The sequence below is a fragment of the Symsagittifera roscoffensis genome, chromosome 1, assembly GCF_963678635.1.
Source record: "Symsagittifera roscoffensis chromosome 1, txSymRosc1.1, whole genome shotgun sequence".
Taxonomy (NCBI): Eukaryota; Metazoa; Xenacoelomorpha; order Acoela; family Convolutidae; genus Symsagittifera; species Symsagittifera roscoffensis.
Window position 1 is genome coordinate 28,722,792 of NC_087062.1, and position 18,561 is coordinate 28,741,352.

General features: G+C 34.9%; 2 protein-coding genes and 1 long non-coding RNA gene across 4 annotated transcripts in view; 2 read left to right on the plus strand and 1 right to left on the minus strand.

Moving 5' to 3' along the window:
- The window catches only part of LOC134842276 (mannose-P-dolichol utilization defect 1 protein homolog), a 160,214-nt gene that overhangs the window by 98,627 nt on the left and 43,026 nt on the right, over nt 1-18,561 (plus strand). The window lies entirely within an intron of this gene.
- The window catches only part of LOC134842294 (guanosine-3',5'-bis(diphosphate) 3'-pyrophosphohydrolase MESH1-like), a 70,687-nt gene that overhangs the window by 49,803 nt on the left and 2,323 nt on the right, over nt 1-18,561 (plus strand). The window contains exons 1-2 of one of the 2 annotated variants that reach the window (XM_063858569.1): nt 1,586-1,713; nt 1,787-2,051. In XM_063858569.1, the coding sequence (XP_063714639.1) occupies nt 1,866-2,051 (186 nt within the window). In that variant the 5' untranslated portion in view covers nt 1,586-1,713; nt 1,787-1,865. Of the gene's footprint in view, nt 1-1,585; nt 1,714-1,786; nt 2,052-18,561 lie in introns of those variants that run through there. The other variant, XM_063858577.1, reaches the window with a different exon arrangement.
- LOC134842320 (uncharacterized) lies at nt 5,575-8,642 on the minus strand. Its single transcript, XR_010162490.1, has 3 exons — nt 8,355-8,642; nt 8,055-8,187; nt 5,575-5,781 (listed from the first exon to the last, which is right to left on the minus strand). It is a non-coding gene; the product is annotated as an uncharacterized LOC134842320 (long non-coding RNA).

Genomic DNA, 18,561 nt, shown 5'->3' on the forward strand with positions numbered 1-18,561 from the left:
TCTATAATTGATAAACTTTCTGTATTTCCATGTAATATTCCTGATCAGTTTTGTAAAAAAGTTTTGTACAACTTGGTGATATTATCTTTGTTATTTTATTCTGTTATGCGTGACATTTATTGTTTCAGTTGTTGTTATTCAAATATCAGATCCGTCTTTATTAAATTAATTAATTCTTAGAAGCTCCATGTTTTGAAATAAATTTGGTTTAATTGATGATCGAGGTGCTTCCCTTCTTTCCATTGCGGCCAGTGCTACTTTTTTATCGGTTCATTTTATGCAGTAGGTGGAGTATTCTAGCATTCATAGCATCATTTGCGCGTAAAAGAATCGTGCCTCCTTGCTACAGCTGAATGTGGTATTTGGACGCTACGATATTTTGGCCTAAAAACTTTCGGTGAAGCCTGAAATCTTGCAGCTATTGTGACAACATAATCATGGCCGCTGAGTCTTGACCACGAGCTTCTAATTTGAGGCACCTTAATCAGGGGCAGATTTAGCCATAAACATTTAGGAAAATTTGCTGCACAGCTTTTTCTAGAAACTATTGCATCGAATATCACTCGTTGAGGGCTGTTGTTTTCAAGAATTTGTGCGGTTGCTATGGACAATTATTTTCAAACTTTCATTACTTAAAAAATACCATGTCGAAATCGAGACTTAGTTGCTCGCCCATGTGTTATAGAGAGAAACGGTCAAAAAGTGGCTTCAATATCTAGGTCATCAGTAGTTGTTTATAGTCAAGGTAAATGCAACTTTTATTACCTTCAAAGAATTGAAATTTGTTTTCCTGCGTGTTAGATACCAGCTTCGATTTTGTTTTCTGTTTTGGTTTTATTAGGAGTTAATGAACGTAGTAAAGACTCTTATATAGGTCTTGATGATTTTTTGCCTTTTTTTCAGGGAAAATTCTTTGTTCGAGCTCAAATTTGATTTTTTTTACCATTTTCATCATCATCATCAGCAAACTCCACTATGCTGTTATGATTGTTATCAGCCCGTTGTTTAAGGCGCGTCCGGCATGTTCTCGCTGAGTCCAAGGAACGCCAAGGAGTCCGCCGTCGGCCGAAAGCACAAGTCTATTGGGGTCAGGTTGGTCCTATTTCGGGGACAGTTAAATAAGTTAAGTGCTGTTTGAGGGCAGTGTAGAAGGGATATTTTGTAGATTGGGGTTGGTTATCGAGAGGATTTGGCAAGGGCGGGGGAATGTTAGATAGTAGTACTAGTTGCGCTATGGTTTTGCGGGTAAGTGTTAGGATCGTTAGGCGGAGTTGTTACTAGGGTGGCGAAATTAGTAGTCTCAATGTTGATTGGACTTTTAGGCGCATCGCTTACAGGGAGGGGCAGGATATGGTTGTTTGTACAGGTAGCGCAGTAAAGGTTTCTATGGTGTTGTTTGAGATTTGCGAGCCCACTGCGTTTTAGGCAAACTCCACTATCGAGCAGCAAAAGTGCAAGGTCACGAAAACCGTGATAGAAACGTTGAAGACAGACTTTCTGGTGAACCATGTATTTGTAAAGTGAATCAAAGTTCACATTAACTGAGTTCTTGCCAGCCTGGCAGTCCTTCTTAGTTATGTCAACATGAAGTATAAATATTAAATTGGGTGAGAGATCAAGATCATTTCTAACTCATATTTGCCGTTCAGCAATGGCTGTTTGTAAAGATGGGCTGATCGGAAAACAAAATAGAATTGGAGGACTTCTTTGAGGGTCAGTATATTGGTCATCTATATAATTTAGCTATTGTGTTATTGTTGTTTTTATCATTATTGTGTTATAATAGTGACGGAAGAAAGGACCAAAATCGATATTCCCATTTGGAGCTATTTGAAATTTCACTGCACGCGCTTTCAGATCCAATAATGAGTGCTGCTGTATCCGAAGGTGAGCAAGTTAAATTGTTGATAAAGACAGTTGATTTTGCAGCTAAGAAGCACGCTGCTCAAAGAAGGAAAGATGCAGAGAAGACACCGTATATAAATCATCCAGTGGGTGTGGCTAATATTCTGGCTAATGAAGGAGGAGTAAGTGACGTCACAGTGTTGCAGATAAGGATTTAGATTAGATCAGAAAAATGCATTTTTTGGTCATTAAATTTAATTTCAATGGTTTAAATTCATGGGCAAAGCAGTAGGTGTCAAAGCGTTCTGTTAATTGATTTTGAGTCATCTGCATATGAAATCAGTGCCTCGTCCAGAGCTGGCGAGGCTTCCGTTAAGTTAGTTTTTTTTCAGAATAATTTGGCCTTTCTAAATCAATATTTTAATGCTCATTTTTTTCGAGATTTGATAATTCTTAATTGGCATGCCGCATTTTTACGCTTGCAAAAAGCAGGCGTTATCAAATTAGTACTAAGACTTTTTAAGGCTAGTATGATAAAATCATTTAAATTATTTGACAGCTTTATTGATTACCCTCGCTATTAGCAAGGGTATTACAATCGTTTACTAGACTTTTTACCGTAAACAACTTTGTCCACAGGATGATCTTCAATTTCAAGCGCTCCTTTTTCAGCACGTTGCTCTTTGAACTGCAGCTGTCGTCTCTCTGTTGGAAACTGCAACAGACATATTTTGAGCATGTTAGCATTTTGAATATCCGTCCTATTCGAATTTGCTTTTTAGGTTCGTAATTTTACCATTTTTTTTTTATTTCATTAAAAAAAAATTTTCTTTTCTTTTTTTCCCTATTAAATAAGTTTCGACATGAATCATAACGGCTTATTGACTTCATACTGCGTCCTTCGATAACGTCCTTTAAAACTGCGTCCAGTTCTTGAGTCTTTTTCTGTTTAATTTTCCTTTTTTTATTCTTAGTGTTCTTTTTTCTTGGTTTAAAAAGTTTCGGTCTTTTTTATATCGGCTTATTGGCCTCATATTTTGTCGTTTTGAGCAAAAAAATGGGCGTGTGTGTTGAAGTGGATGGGGGCTTTAACGTTTTTTTAAAAGTTTTTAAGTCTTATTAATTTTTTTGTTTTTGTTTCTCGGGTTGATAAGTTTCGGCCTATTTTATATCGGCTTATGGCCTCTGTTTCGTCCTCCGAAGAGCCAAAAAAGATTTCCATGTGATTGTGTGTATTGATGGGAATGGGGAAGTTTTATTCGTTTTCAAGTTTTTTCGGCTTAAAGGGTTTCCTCAAGTATTTTCGCTCGCTTACAGATCGAATAGTTTTCTTCTGATTCGTTTGTACCTTCTATTGTCTTGGTTTGAGTTTTTGATACTTTTTTGCTTTTTTTTCGATAGATATCGGCATTTCTAATTTTTTTCAATTAAGTGGCTGTTTTGTATTGTAACGCAAGTGTTGCGAAGCTCGCCTTCGCCTCTGCGTAGTAATTTCAAAATTTCCAAAGTTTGAATCCGGTCAGAATCTGTTTCTGTTAAACTGAAAATGTGAGTTTCAAAAAATTATCTGCCTTTCTTTTCTCTTCTTGTTTTATCGGTGTAATTGACACGTCACCATTTTTTTGTGCTCTAAGGCGTTTTTCGTCGCCATTGAAAGTGGTTTTGATTATTTTTGGTAAATTGTATTTGGTAATTTTATTAACTCTGATTTTGTATAATTTCTTTTTTAGTTTTTGTTCTCGCTTGAAAGTCTCATTTGGCTTGAAGGGTTTGTGGTAATGTTTTAGTGGTTAAGTGCCCTAATTTTGCTTTTTTGGAACGTGGGAAATGATTCTTTCTTTTTGCGTGTTTCTGGGGTGGGAGGGGGAAAATTTTCACAATTTCGGAATTTTGTAGCTGAAACGTATTCCTGACAATATATTTTTTGCTCTCAGCTCAACGATCGCTTGCTCAGGTGTTGTAGGCTCAGTTGCCGCTCGGTAAATGTTTATTACGTTTGCGATTAGCAAGCGTTATCAATTCGGAATGTAGAGTATTTTTACGGTTGACAACTAGTTTAACAAAATCAGATGAATCACATATAATGCTGCTATCTCTTATGATGCTGCCATGCATTTCATGAAAATTCAAATTTAACTACTGGGTGGGTGCTTGTTTCTTTAGGGCAGTTTCAGAGGAACTTATAATTTTTACAGTTTTTTTTTCTAAACAAAATCGGTTCTTTTTTTTTTGGCTGAACTGGTGTCTTTACGCTTCTTAAGTTTCGTTCAGTTGCTAATTTGAATTTGACATGTCTTGCTAAGCATGTTTGCTTAGAATTCCTGTTTGATAAAAATTGGTTTTTTGAAAATGTTTGGGATTGGGTTTTTTGAGTGGCTTTGCAAAATTGTTTCGCTTCATGCAAAAAAAAATTCCAATCTTTCTCCAAAACTCTTCTACCGATTTTGAAAAAAGAGTATCCATAGAAAAACAGCCTATACCCTTGTGTGCCTGTAAACTCCCTTTTTCGCGTTTCCTTTTTGTCTACAGCCTCAGAAAAATCTACGGGGGAATTTTTGACCGATAGTTTTGACTTTTTTCGTTTTCTCAAAATCTAACCCAATAAATCTGAGATGTTAATGAATTGTGAGGACTGGAAAGGCTCCCCTCCATAAGTGGTTTTAGTTTTTTGAGACGCTTTGGAAAATTTACTTTTTGTTTGCAAAAAAATATATAGTTTAAAGGGTATTCATAGAAAGACCGCATTTGTTCTTGTGTGCCGGCATAATTCCCTGTTCTCTTCTTTACACTTTTATCTAAGCCTTTGGAAATGTCTGTAGGGGGATATTTGGTGGTTATTTTTGATTTTTTTTTCGTTTTCTCAAAAACTAACCTACCAAATCTGAAATTTTGGTTTCAATGAAAAGAACGGATTTGAAAAGCTTCCCTCCATAAACGACTACGCCCAAACTTTTTTACACCTAAAAATATGGCCCTCGGTATTGTCAAGTTTTTGATTTTTTTACCGTTTTTGATTTCTGAGGTTGTGGGTTCAATGGAGATAACGGGTAGTAGGAAGCTCCCGTGTGTTAGCACCCACTCACAATTTTTCTACTGAAAAAGTTATCGTCCTCGGAAAAGTCACTTTTTGGATTTTCAAATGTTAAAACGCGTCCTTTTCCGTTTTTCTTTGTTCTTCGAATTGGGTTGCTGATATTTTATGGTCTAATCGACCCTAAAATAACTCGGAAAAAAGGAACGATGGTTGATTTAGGAACATCAAGAACTATTGTAGTCGAGAATTTCCTACAAGATCAGCGCACGCCATTTTACCATCAATTTGCCCCTTGCTTCTGTACCCAGTGATAATGTCAACTTTTTACAATTTCACATAACTTAACGAAGTTAGTTTGAATTGATTGGTAAATCTTTGAAGTTCATTCAGAGGTTGTTCATTATGTGGCTCGATTTTGATTTCGTGGGCAAGAATGGACTTCTTTTTCTAAATTAATTGGTGAATTCCCCATCAGAAGATTTGGTACGAAGTTTCTGATTCCGATTAAAAAGTAAAGAACTCTTCCGTTAAATAACTCTTTTATTTCTATGCAATACTTGAGAAGGTAAAATTTTAGAGAAAACATTGTTCTTTTTCTAGATCTTTTGTTATTTGTTGCAGTGAAATGAGCAGTCGTGTTTTTGAAGATGTCTGAAATGTTTGTTATTTCATCAAGATAGCGCATAGAAGCTTTATTTTAACGGTTTGTTCTTTCCACTAAAATTATATTTTCGGGTGACGAACAAAATATGTTCTTCTCTCACTCGATTGGAGGAAGTTTTCGCAGACTCTTCTTGAAGTCATCTGCAAACAAATGTATCCAACTGGCACAATTTTCTCTAGGGGTTTTATTGTGCGTCCTGATCAGTTCCTTTTTCTTTTCGCAGTCTTGACTCCATAGCCTAAAACAAGATTGTCGGTGAAAATCGTGTATCTCTTTAAGTGGAACATGGATATTTGTTTGGCTCACTAGATGTGATTTCGGTCTAAATGATTCATTCAGTTTCAGTAAGAAACGCATAAATTGAGTAATTTCCAGTTAGTAATTGCTAAGAGCAGTTTTTCCTAGTTAGGAATGGATAGGAATGAAGCGGAGAAATACTATGTGTTACCAGCAAATTTACTAGAATTATGCAGAAAATGAAATTTCTGTATTATTAAGCTAGGTTTACCAGCATAAACAGACAAGAAAGCAAAAATAGGTCTGTAAAACCAATCAAGAGTTCTAGATGGAAAAACTGATTAACGAGGAGAGTAGCAGTTTTCATTAGTCCGAAAGCGTAAAAAGTTAAAAAATTGAATAACACACCCCTTTTCACCGTTATATTTACAGTTTACACGTGTGGAGTGTACAGTGCTGATTTAAATTATCCGGACAAAACAAATAAAACTTGAAAACTAAAATTTGTTTTTCTCAAGTTGGGTTAAATTTAGATCAGTACTTCTGAAGACAAAATTTGCTTTGAATTTTAGTAGATTTAAAATGATGCAAAACTCGGGTCCAACATTGTACCCGAAAAAACTACAATTTTGGTTTTTGTAGTCAACCAGCCGAAATTACGCCACAACTATTGCTTTCATTACTGACAAAGTTATATCACAGTGAGCCTCTTATGTAGCCCATCAAAAACAACAAATAAAAAGTTCGTATTTTATGGTAATTTATGGCTATTCGATGAAAATAAATTTATTGATACAAAAAAATTTGAAGATTATACCCCTCTTGACTTTTCTTGGGTTACATAGGATGCTCATTATGAGAACTTTTTCAGTAATTAAACCAGTAGATCTGGCGTAAGTTTTGATTGACTTGAAAGGTCGTTTCGTAAGAAAAATGGTCGTTTCAGGGGTTAAATTTTAGACCCGAGATTTGCAAAATAATTAGCACCATATTTGCTCTGCGAAAACTCTTAACAAGGTTTGTGTTGATCAGTTTTGTCTAAATTCAACCCAATTTGAGAAAAACCGTGTTTTAATTGTCAAATTTTTTCGTTTTGTCCTTATAATTCAAATCGGCATTCGTATTTTAGTAAGATGCAACTTTTTTCCCCAAAATAAATAGCAAATTTCAGTACTATTTTTGGTGGCGCTTTTGAATCAGTGTGCTGCATTAGCTGTATAATAACATGTGCTTTAACATTTGATTGGTATCAAGTTAACAGTTGATGCTTCAAATCAGCAATTGAAATGTAAAAAGCAATCCGTTTCATACAACAGTATGATAATTAAAATCCCATTTCAATATATATTTAGCAAGATTTTTGAAATTCATAATTTATACGCAATTTGGTTTGACATAATCTAAATTATTATATGCAAAATTAGTATGGTAGCCTTTAGTTTTTAAATTTTAAACAAGACTACTCGTAGCAGGGCGCAGCCCTGAATGTTCCGACTGCCTTTTAAGGTCTATGGAGCAGTAATAACATGGAAAATTTAAATGTAATTAAGTAAAATTAAAATTTTTTTTCTAAAAAGTTTGAGATTTTTTGTGAAAACATCCCCCCACATGCCATATTAAGTACAAAGTGATAGATTTTGCTCCTATTAACAAATCAATTATGGCATATAAGCTTCCTTGAACCAATTTGGAACGTTTTCTAAGACGGATTAAATCTCGCTTACGCGTTAATAGCGCGAAGTATGTCGCGCGTTAATTGTCCCAAATTGGCCAAAATGGCAATCTTTGAACCCTCATAACTTTACGAAAACTGATCACAGGTGAAATATTTTTTCAAATTTAAGCTCAAGACAACAGTAGCTTTCGAATGATGTAAAAAAACTCCGTCAAAAATGGTTAGTTAAAAAGTCGAAACTTGTCTGAAGAAAAAAAGACTCACCCCGAGCACAAATATTCCGTTACTTTCGTATCGAAAGTCGGAACAATTATTGCATGCAAAGTTTTATATTGTGCATTTTAAAGCTTATATGCATCCAAACTTTGCGAAGTTGCAGCTGTGCCTCTGTGTAAAAAAGTTTTAAAGTCTTTTTAAAGCCCCCCCCCCCCAATTTCAAATTTTGAACTAAGAGAAATGAAATTGGATTCAAAATCAATTCAATGTTTTCAGGATTGTGTGAATTTAGCTTATAATTGGACATGCACAGTTACCAACACTATTTGGTTTTGAGGTTTAGCTATATACATCGTAAACACTATTTTACAAGGTCGTTTTACCCTCTGGGCGATTCAAGCTGGAACCATGGTCTCCATTTGCACGAATACTCTACATACTTCAAGTCATCGCCTGATAGAGTTTGAAAGAAAAAGTAGTCCACGCAAGTCAGGAAAAAGTTCAGCTCGTGATTACCTGAGGGTGTTTTTCATAAGTCCTCCCTAATTTTTGTCTTAACTCATTCTTATCAAAAAGAATTTTTTTTCAGTGGCTGTTGATTTAATCAAGGGTATTCAAGCAACTTGGCGTCTCCTATAGTGCATCCTCGAAAAAAGAAAATGGGAAGTACTATTGAAAAACACCTTGGTCGCCCAATAATCCCTTCTGTTTAAGCAGTGATTGGCTGTTTAAAATTTTAACCAGCCAATCAAAACTGATCAAACCACGAACCGAAATATGGAATATGTCCAGAATGTATATTTCCAAGTATTTCCGTTCTTCTGTAGAATTGGTAAACGTGTCAGATTGAACCCATTTGAAAAAATTTTCGTAACAAACTTCCGGATATTGAACCAAAAAGTTTCTACCTTCGAAGGCATTGACAAGTAATATTTGATGTTCCTCTAGTGAAAATGTGAACTCAATTTCATTGTATTTGTCCGTTATGATTTCGACTTTCTGAAGTTCTTTCTGATTAACATTATGGAATTTCACGGCGAATTGAGGTGCATATTTTTTCGGCAAGCAGTTTGAGCTTGATTGGTTCATCTCGACGACGTCGCAATGAAAAGTGTAACTGAATTTGGCGATTTGCTTACTCGAATCAACCTCCAGTTTCAAAATTGGTAAAAGCTCTTCATGTAGCCAGTATTGCATGAATTCAGTGACGTCGAAGCTTATCTGAGGACATTTAGTAAGTTCTTCGGTAAATAATTCGGCAGTTAGGGAACTGAACGGATATTTGTTCATGATAACACCCAGACAAGTCCACAAGTTTTGGCCGGTTGCGGAATAGAGCATAGATATGAGGTTTCCGACTTTGTACTCAAATGCAGAAACGAAAGCTGGGATGCCGCTGGCGGCTTTCATCTGGCCTTTTCAGTGATGTTCAATGCATTGGAAAATGACAAAAAAAATCAATGCATAAGGTTGATTTACCGTATTTAATGATAGATAGCCTGTCAATTGTGGCAGCGCATAAAGTTGTTAAATTGCGAGATTAGTTTGCTTAGCAAGCGTTATCAAACCGGAATGTAGACTTTTTTCGGGTTAACAACTAGCTTAACAGAATCACTTGAATCATTTTAACGAAGAGGTGACGCACCTGCCTATAAAGACAAAGGTCAATTGTTCGAGTTCGGCCAGGACCTTATATTTGTAAGCGGAACATCTCTGCGTGACAAAAAAATATATTTATCGGACTTCTTTTTTTTGCTTTTTATTTGTCAGCATAGTTACCGCAGCACGAAATTTGCCTAAAATTTGAGCATTTTTAACGTGTTTTCAAGTGCGTTCCGGTTTTGGGCAAGTAATTGAGTTCCAAGAAGTTTTGGCTATTTTTTTAAGCTAATTTTGATTTTTTTCATGCTTATCTTTAAATTTTTGAAAGTTTTTCTTTATAATTTCAACGAGTGTTCTGTGCATTTAGTGCAGGGAAAACACCAATGCTTGAGACGGCAAATCCAAGAAGTTTGATTTCTGTCGCGGCGTGTTTTTTTTATCGAAACAAAGTTTTCGAATATTTCAGACTTTCGTGTTTGCTAATTTTAGTCAGGTTAGGTCCCGCAGAAAGGATCGGTTTCTTTTTAGTATTTTGAAAGCTCTTTTTAACGTTTCTAATGGGTAGGTAAAGGTGTTTTGGGAATTTTTTGCCTGTTTCTGCTATTTTTGTAACTTTTTTTGATAAAAAAAAACGATTTTTTGAAGGTTTTTTTTTTCAATTTTTGAATTGTCTTTTTATTTGCTTGTAATCATAGTCATACATTTTTGTATCGCAAGTGATGCGAAGCTCCGTTTTGCCTCTGTGTCTGTATAACAAAGCGGGGCAAATCGGATTTTCTCGAGGGGATTTAAATATTTTAACTAGGTCTCTTCCGTTAAATAAAAGAGCTATGCTCGTCTGCTTGTTGTTCTAATGATGGTGGTAGTATTTTTGGCATAAGGGTTCTCCTTTTCTATCGTTATTGATTTTTGTCGGCTTAGTTAGCGCAGCACTAAATTTTGCCTGAAGTTTGAGCTTTTTTTTTCTAATTAAAAAAGCTTTTCAGTGTATTCCGGTTTTGGGCAAGTAATTAAGTTCCAATAAGTTTTGGCTATTTTTTAGCTAATGTTAGATTTTTTTCATGCTGTTCGATAAAAATTTTTGAAAGTTGTTTTCTTTATAATTTCAAGGGTTGTTCTGTGCATTTAGTGCAGGGGTATCACCCATGCTTGAGACGACAAATCCCAGAAGTTTGATTTCAGTCGCGACCTGTTTTTAGTCGAATATTTCAGACCTTCGTGTAAGCTCTTTGTAACGTTTCTAATGGATAGGTAGTTTTGTTTCTGGAACTTTTTGTCCTTTTTTGCAGTGTGTACTTCTTTGATTCAAAAAATGATTTTTGGTTTTTTGAAGGTTTTTTCTATTTTTTATTTGCTGGAAATCATTGTCATGCGTTTTTGTATCGCAATTGATGCGAAGCATTTCTGTATCGCAAGTGTTGCTCCGAGCTCAAAAAAAATTGGAAGGGGATCAAGTGTCACGCACCGAAATTTCTCGAATACAATAGATTATATTGAGAAATATTGGCCGAAAATGTAACCAATTTAAGCAACATATTTTATTAAGAATCGATGAACGTAGTGAAGACATTTACATAGGTCGTGATGGTTTTTTTCAGGCAAACTCTTGGAGTTTGTTCACGCTCAATTTTGATTTTTCGCGATTTGACTCAATGTTCGAGTTCATTTCTTTTGTCAAAAGGAAGGCAAACTCATTTATCGAACAGCTTAAGTGTAAAAGTCGTCATAAGTGTAAAGAAACGTGAGCGACTTCTTTTTTTTTGGTTTTTAACTTTCCGATTCCCTACAGAAATAAAAACTTTATCAATATATCCAGTTTTCGCAAATTGAGTTAGTTTTATCAGAAAAGTATCACTCATAAAATTTTCTTTATCACGACCATATCGCCTCTAAAGTTCACGACTATATCGCCTTATAATTCCACAAAATTTAAATCACACGAAACTATTTGTTTCTATCTAATCCCACTAATTTATAATTTTTGTCTAAGCCTAACAAAAATATTTTTTAAAATAGGATAATTTTTCTCTGAGCCCAACAAAATATTTTTTAAATTAGGAATAATCGGAAGTATGAATTTCTAAAAATTCGTCAGTAATTTTATTGATAACAGGCGAAATATCTTTTTGATTTTGAGCTCATCGATATCCTCAGGTTGTATTAAAACATCGAAAAAAAATTGCTGTTCGAGTTGTCTGAAGAAAAAACTACACCGAGAGCAATTATCAAAAATCGGGACATTAGACTGCTCGTAACAGGATGATTTCTTGAATTCTGCCCTGAAAGGTATCTATAACGGCAAAAAACAAATTTTTTCTTTGGTAAACTGCTACACAGTAAACAGGGTAACAGGGATCAAAAAAAGTTGACCACATCAATTAGAAAAACCACTTTTTTAACGTGATGTCTTTTTTCGTGCGTCGTCTGAAATGTACCTAGTGAAAATAAAAGTTGCCTCTTCTTGATACTTTTTTAAAAAGATTTGTTTCGAAAGAAGCGCTAAATAAAGTTTTGGACTTAATTAAAGTTTTGTATTTTTTTTTCGAAAATTTTTAACACACGAAAATAAATTTCCTCCACAATTTCTGTCTGAAGTGTCATTACTTCGATTTAAGATCAGCCATTTTAGATAGTCAAATCGACACGTTTGTACACTGAAAATAAAGATAAAAAATATGAAATTAGTTCGCAAAATACAATCTGAAAATTATTAAATCAATGATTGGTAGTTATGTTTCAAATTAGACAGTCATGCTTACAATCTGTCATGATTTGAAATTAATTTTAGGAGATTTGATGGAGGAAAATTAGATTTTCTGTCTTTCTAAAACGAAAAAAAAAAAACTTTGCGATTATTTTTTTTTAATCGATTTTGTTGCGGGTATATGAAAAACACTGCTACCGTTTGGTTGGATGATTCTGTGCTGCTTGCACAGCTAATGGAGCTCCTTATGTTTGTTTGGACTTTCATGACCAATAGAAATTATGTCAACATGATTTTTGCCTGTGTTTTTGACAGCTTTAGGCATGAACATCACTACAGATTATACTTATGTAAGGAGTTAGTAGATACTTTTCGTACTGCCATTCCAGCTTGAGTGGATGAATTATAGATGAAGGAAGAAGTCCTCGTTTTATGGCTTCGATCTCAATTTGAGTAAAATACGATAGTAGGGTGTTTCTTCATAAATAAAACAAGCAAGGACGATGAGTATTGCTATTTTAGGTTGATTTAGAGTAAATAGGCTAATAAATTATAAATTATGCGAGATTTTCGAAAAATCGAAGTTCCGTACTTATTTTGAGTCTTCTGAATTTTTAGGACCCAACTATCGGATTTCTACCTCAATTTGACCTGAGAAGAAATGAGTGAAGCCTTCGTTGAGCCAAAAGTCACGCCATCTCTGGTTCACAAAAATACCACCTGTTGGAAGAACAAAAAAGAAACAGCAGTTTGATTATCAACGAGTGAAAGTTCCAACAGATGAGCTAATGAGCTCTTTAACAAGCATTTTTCATTTTTTTTTAAAATTTTGTCTCCATACTATCTTGTGCCTTGCTTTTGCGTGGGAGATCGTTTTTATCGATTTCGCCGGAGCCCGTGCCCTTTCGAGGAGGATGATGAAACTAGGACCCCTCCAACCTTGGCTGAAGTGAGATTCAAACCCATGACCTTTGTGTTAAAGGCCGCGCGTCGTACTTACTAGGCCACGGCCGCGTTCATAATCTTGACTGACCAAGACTTACATGCATTTCATACGTTTTTTTTTTCAAGCTAGACCAGTATGTGCTCAAAACTTGCACATTTTCATTTTAAAGTTGAAAGATTTGATAACTTATAAGGGAATTTTTCTATAGCATTTTTTTGCAATTGTGTTGTGATTCAATGTCCAAAATCTTGGTTTGTTTGTTTTTTGAGGTATTCGTTTATCTTTTCAGGGTGTTCGATGTATTTTGTCAATTTAATTTTTTTTACCCGTTTCTGTATTTTTTTTCAAGAAGTTTTCATAGGCTTTGAAAAATTGAAGAGAAGGTGCTAGGTTTAATTCATTCCCAGTTTTCATGTTTTGTATTTCTTTACATAAGTGTTATGCTTGTTACCTGTCCATTGGTGAATTAACTCGTGGATGGTGACTCTCACCAAAGCTGATGGGTTCTGATTGACATAATTGTTCTGGATTGGAATCAATCCCGGCTGTTCCATCCCACCGAACTGGTGCAAAGTCACCAACAAGTCAATTTTTTCTGACATTTTCCAACCGACACCGAACATTTTAGTGCAGTGAGCCAGCGTGAAGTTGATTGCAACTTCTAACTGGTCAAGATATTCTGGTCCAATTTCTTCACAACTGAACAGCCTGATGGGAATTTCAGTGTAATTGTCCTTATAGTGGTACGATAAAAGAAGTCTATGCTCTGAAGATTTGAAAATGGCGAGCCCAACAAGATATGAAGGCATCGGAACTGTTTCTTTGAACCTAAAAGGTCCCGGTTTTTTTGCTGATTTTAAAGTAGTATCAGTTTCTGGAGAATTGAACAATACCAGGTCATGCTCATCATAAGTGTCTTCGGTTAGTTGAAGGTTGAGAGAATAGATAGTTCGGAAGTAAGGTTCGTCAAAACAAGGAAAAACCGTTCTGGCTTTGGCAGGTTCAAAAAATGTGGCTATGCCTGAATAAGGAGTTAGTTTATAAGCCCCTCTTTCCAGCCAACTTCCTTTGGTGGTCGAATACTCAACATTGATGTACAGTTTTGCTGGTGGCTCATCCAAAGTTAGATTGAAAATTAGCAACTCATCAACTTCTGCATATTCGAAGGTAAACGGTACTGCCCCGTTGTCCGTAAATACTTGAATTTTTTGAATTACCAAGTTTGCGCTGTGGAATTGAACTCGTTTGAAATTTTCCGGATCATCATTACGTAGTTCTAGAGTGGCGTTTCCTTGTAGCCTGATAACAGTGATTGTTATTTGGTTTAGTTTAGACGGTATCAAATTTATATTTGAAAAAACAAGGGTTTCGCCGTAGAGTTGCAAATGATTTTTTTTTAGTTATTTATTTTTCCTATAGCATTCTCTTAAGGCATATAGAGAAAAACTTGAATTTTGATTTTAAATTGAATTTTGAATTTCAACATTTTTGCTCATCACTGACCTTGTGCCGTCGTTGGGTGCGTAGATAAGCCGTAAGTGTTCTTTTTCGGGATAGTAGTTCCGAGGCAGACAATAAGGACATGGACGTTTTTCGTTAAAAAGACTTTTCTGAGTGTAGAATAGGTCCTTCTACAAGATAGGCAGATCCAGAGTTAGTAACTTTGTTATTAATACGCTATAATAATTCGGAAAATGTCAATGTTATTTTTATTCGGGACCAGTAGTAATAAATGAAATTTTGGTTACAGTTTCCTCAAATTCTACATTTAAGCAAAGAATGTTACGACCATATTAGTAATACAGAATGTTACGACCATATTAGTAGTACAGATTGTTACGACCATATTAGTAGTACAGAATGTTACGACCATATTAGTAGTACAGAATGTTACGACCATATTAGTAGTACAGAATGTTACGACCATATTCATAAAAAATAGAAAAGAACTATATATATTTTTCTACTGTTCTTCAAGTTAGTGTCGCTTCTAGTGGGCGGTGTGACTCTACAATTATTTGATTGCATAGAAATTTAGTAAATTAGGCATAATCGGCAAGATTTGTTTTCATAAATGAATAAAAAACAAAAAAAATTACAATTAATTTACAATTGTTTTCTTATTTTAAAAATTTTTTGTACAATGTTTCTTAATTTTTTAATCGCCGTCATAAGTTGTTGTACATTTTTAAATGATCATTGTTGCTTTCGACTTGATTATTGAGTGAGGAAATCGAAAAGGTTATTTTTGCATTAATACGCTCTTTGAAGTAAACCACCCCTACAATCACACCCTTATAGAGCAAATCAAATTAGATGTTGCAAATCAGAAATTCAATATTTTGAAAGCTATGGGCATACAGCAATCTCACCCACAAGAAAAACAGAGTGTTGAGCGAAAAAGTGAAAAACACTTGCTAAAATCTTAACAAAAATTTTTTTCAACAGATACGTTCTCTCGCGCCTTAATATCGCAGAAAAAATTTTAGCTGGCCGACCCTAAAATTAAGTTTTGATGTCATGTTAAAAAATTGCGCCGAAAAAGCGCGATTTTTGGATAAAATTTTCCAAAAAATGCCTCTAAAAACCTTTTTGGTCTGTTTTCATAAATACTGCCTGCGGCGCAGCAAATTTGGCCAAAACAGGTTTCCCAAAGGACCAAAAAAAACAGACGTCTGAGAACGTTTCATGCTCTGAATCAATCTGCATTGGGCTATCATATAATATTTTGTTATTGTTATTTTCTGACCTGGAATGTCACGATGAGGAAAATACTAATACCAGCCGCTAGTGCAACGACAAGTGGAACTAAGATGAACATTGATTTCTTTATCAATTGACTTCTCAGTTCCTTGTCAATTTGTGAAGAGGGCCGATCAATTGTGAATCTTGTTTTCATTGCGACTCGTGTCAGTTAGAATCGACAAATGCCTTAATTTCACTGCGACCTTAGGGCAAATTTTTTGGCAGCAAGAACTCTGGATGCGGAAGAGATTTTATGATATTGGGAGAAATGAAACAGGATACAAAACTAGTTTATCGGCTATCAAATTGACGGTTTGAAGATAATAAATCGCAATTCTAAGGCCCAAAACTTCTTTGAAAGTTGAGGGCAGACGAAGTGGCTAGATTGAGGGTAGACATCAAAGTCTTTAATGTGACACGAGACAAGCCAATCATCATAAATGTATAAAGAGGCATTCAAATATTAACTATGATAACGTGTGTCTCTGATCTGCAATGGGACTACCAAGATACGAGCTGTTACGGCAGGAATCTTGGCTTAAGATCTGAAGTCCACTCCAGTTTTTAGGTATTGTTGATTCTAGCTGACAAGTAATTTTAAGATGGCGATTTACAATTTATGTTTTTAAACGATAATTTAAGCTTTTCTGGCTTTCGAAGAAAACAACGCATTGTTTATGCTCGTTGTTGTTACAGACCTATTTCGGCCATCGAGATATTTGTGAAACAGAATTTTTTATATAACGCGATAATTATATCGAATAGCTGGTGTTAGCAACACTGGTGAACAAATTTGTCCATATCTGTTAAGTTTAAACCAGCTGTATTAGCATCTATTCGGCATATGACCTATATCGGCTTAATCAAAGCTACCAGTAATGAGTGTGATTCACTTCTTGATGCGATGTCTCAAATAAAAAAGTTAGTTTACCTGGGACACTTTTTGCAAAATTTATGGGGTGTTGAAGAACAGTTTGTGATAATTAATTCTCGTTTTCTATAGCTCATAGCGTCAGCAGCAAATTAATTGGGCTAAGAAATTATTTTAAATTGATATGGGGCGATAATTGGTACAAATATTTCGTTAGTAGAAGAAAAATGGATCACTTCCTGCTTGAAATTGCGTGTGGGGGAAGAGCTGAGAAAAAATTGAAACTTTAAAGTTTGCCATTTTCTATGCAAGAGCTACTTCAGTTATTTCGAATCTCTCATTTCACTAATATTTAATTTATTGATGTCATTCTTTTTGCAAACGGCAGCCGTGGAATTCGTCGAAATCTTTAAATATTTCTCATGAAGTTCGATTGTTTTTTGTTCACGCATGTCTCTACGATAAATCGATTTCTGGATCAATTGAGCAATCTCCCCCGCCCCTCGTAATGACCAATTGAGCTATCTCATCCCGAATCAAAAACGGTTTAACGCTACAAAAAGACGTCAGCAAAGTAGATGGTTGATGTGTTCGTAGCACGCAATCAATTGACCGGCTGAAGTTATTTTTTATGAGTATCGAGAAAAATTTTGAAAAAGAAAAATTTTTCGTTTGGGTGATCGTTGCCTCATCGAGGAAAGCAATTTACCAGCGTTGATGCTCTAGCCTTGTATTTGAAAATAAAACACTATTATGAGCAGCACCTTAATGTTGTATGCAATACATTTTTCCTCTTTTGAGGACAGAAAAAAGTAGCCTAATTTGTCTCAGCTTTACGGTGTCTTTTTCACTCTGATTGTAATTTTTGAGCTTTGATTTTGTAAATTTTGGCGTTCTACAGTCGTTGGAGAATATGTTTTATGATTCATATCATTTAAAATATTTTCAAGCGGTGATTTCATATCATTTAAACTATTTTCAAGTGGTTATAAACATGTCTCAAGTACCTATTGAGCTTAATCCCCCCAAGCGAGAATGGGAGGGGGGAGATTGCTCAATTGATCCCGATTTTTCACTGCATTTTGTGCTGAACGAGATTCTATAGTACTGATTTAAAATGATAAAAATTAATTCCAGACTTTTTCTCTCAAATTCGATTAAGTTTGGACAAAAATAGTTGAAGACAAAAGTTGTTGGAGTTTTTCCAGCATTTTAATGGTGCAATTTATTTGGAAAAGGGGTGCAATTAATTCGGAAAAATCAAACCTAAATCCTACTTTCAAAGTGATTCAACCATTTTGGTTCAAAATTAAGGAGCAAAACAGGGTCAATTGTAGTTCTTTTTACACCACTGGACCCTGTTTTGCTCCTTAATTTTGAACCAATTGATTTGACCTGACCCGCTTTGAGAGTAAAATTTTAGTTTAAAATTTTTCAGATTAATTTGCTCCGTAGAAATGCTAGAAAAATCCCGAATATTATAGTTATAGTATGAACTCTTTTTTTTCCAACCTAAGTCGCAAATGTTTTTGCGATGCAATTGTTGAGAAAAATGTGTTCATTTTGATCAGTAACCAGCTAGTAAGTACAGCCAATGCTAAGGATATTAACACAGACTGTTAAGAGTAATGAATGTAGTGAAGACTCTTATATAGGTCTTACTGATTTTTTTTGAGTCTTAAAATATTTGATGCACTTAGGCATACATGCATTTTTTGAGTTCAATGAAAGTTCCTCCGCTGAAAGTGACGTAAATAGCACTCTCCATATACGAACAAGGAAATGGCGCAAAAAAAACGTGACGACTTCTAGTTTCGAAAGAGGAATTTAATTTTTAGATTTCCATCGGATCAAAATCTTTACCTGTTTATCCAGTTTTCGCAAGTTGGGTTAATGTTATCAAAAAAGCGCCAGTCATAAATCGTTTCACGGACCTTAAAGTGCATCTATTTTTTTAAAATAAAGTCAGTGATTTTTTGTTTACCTGCGTTCATTACTCTTTTCCAATCTTTGATTGGCTAT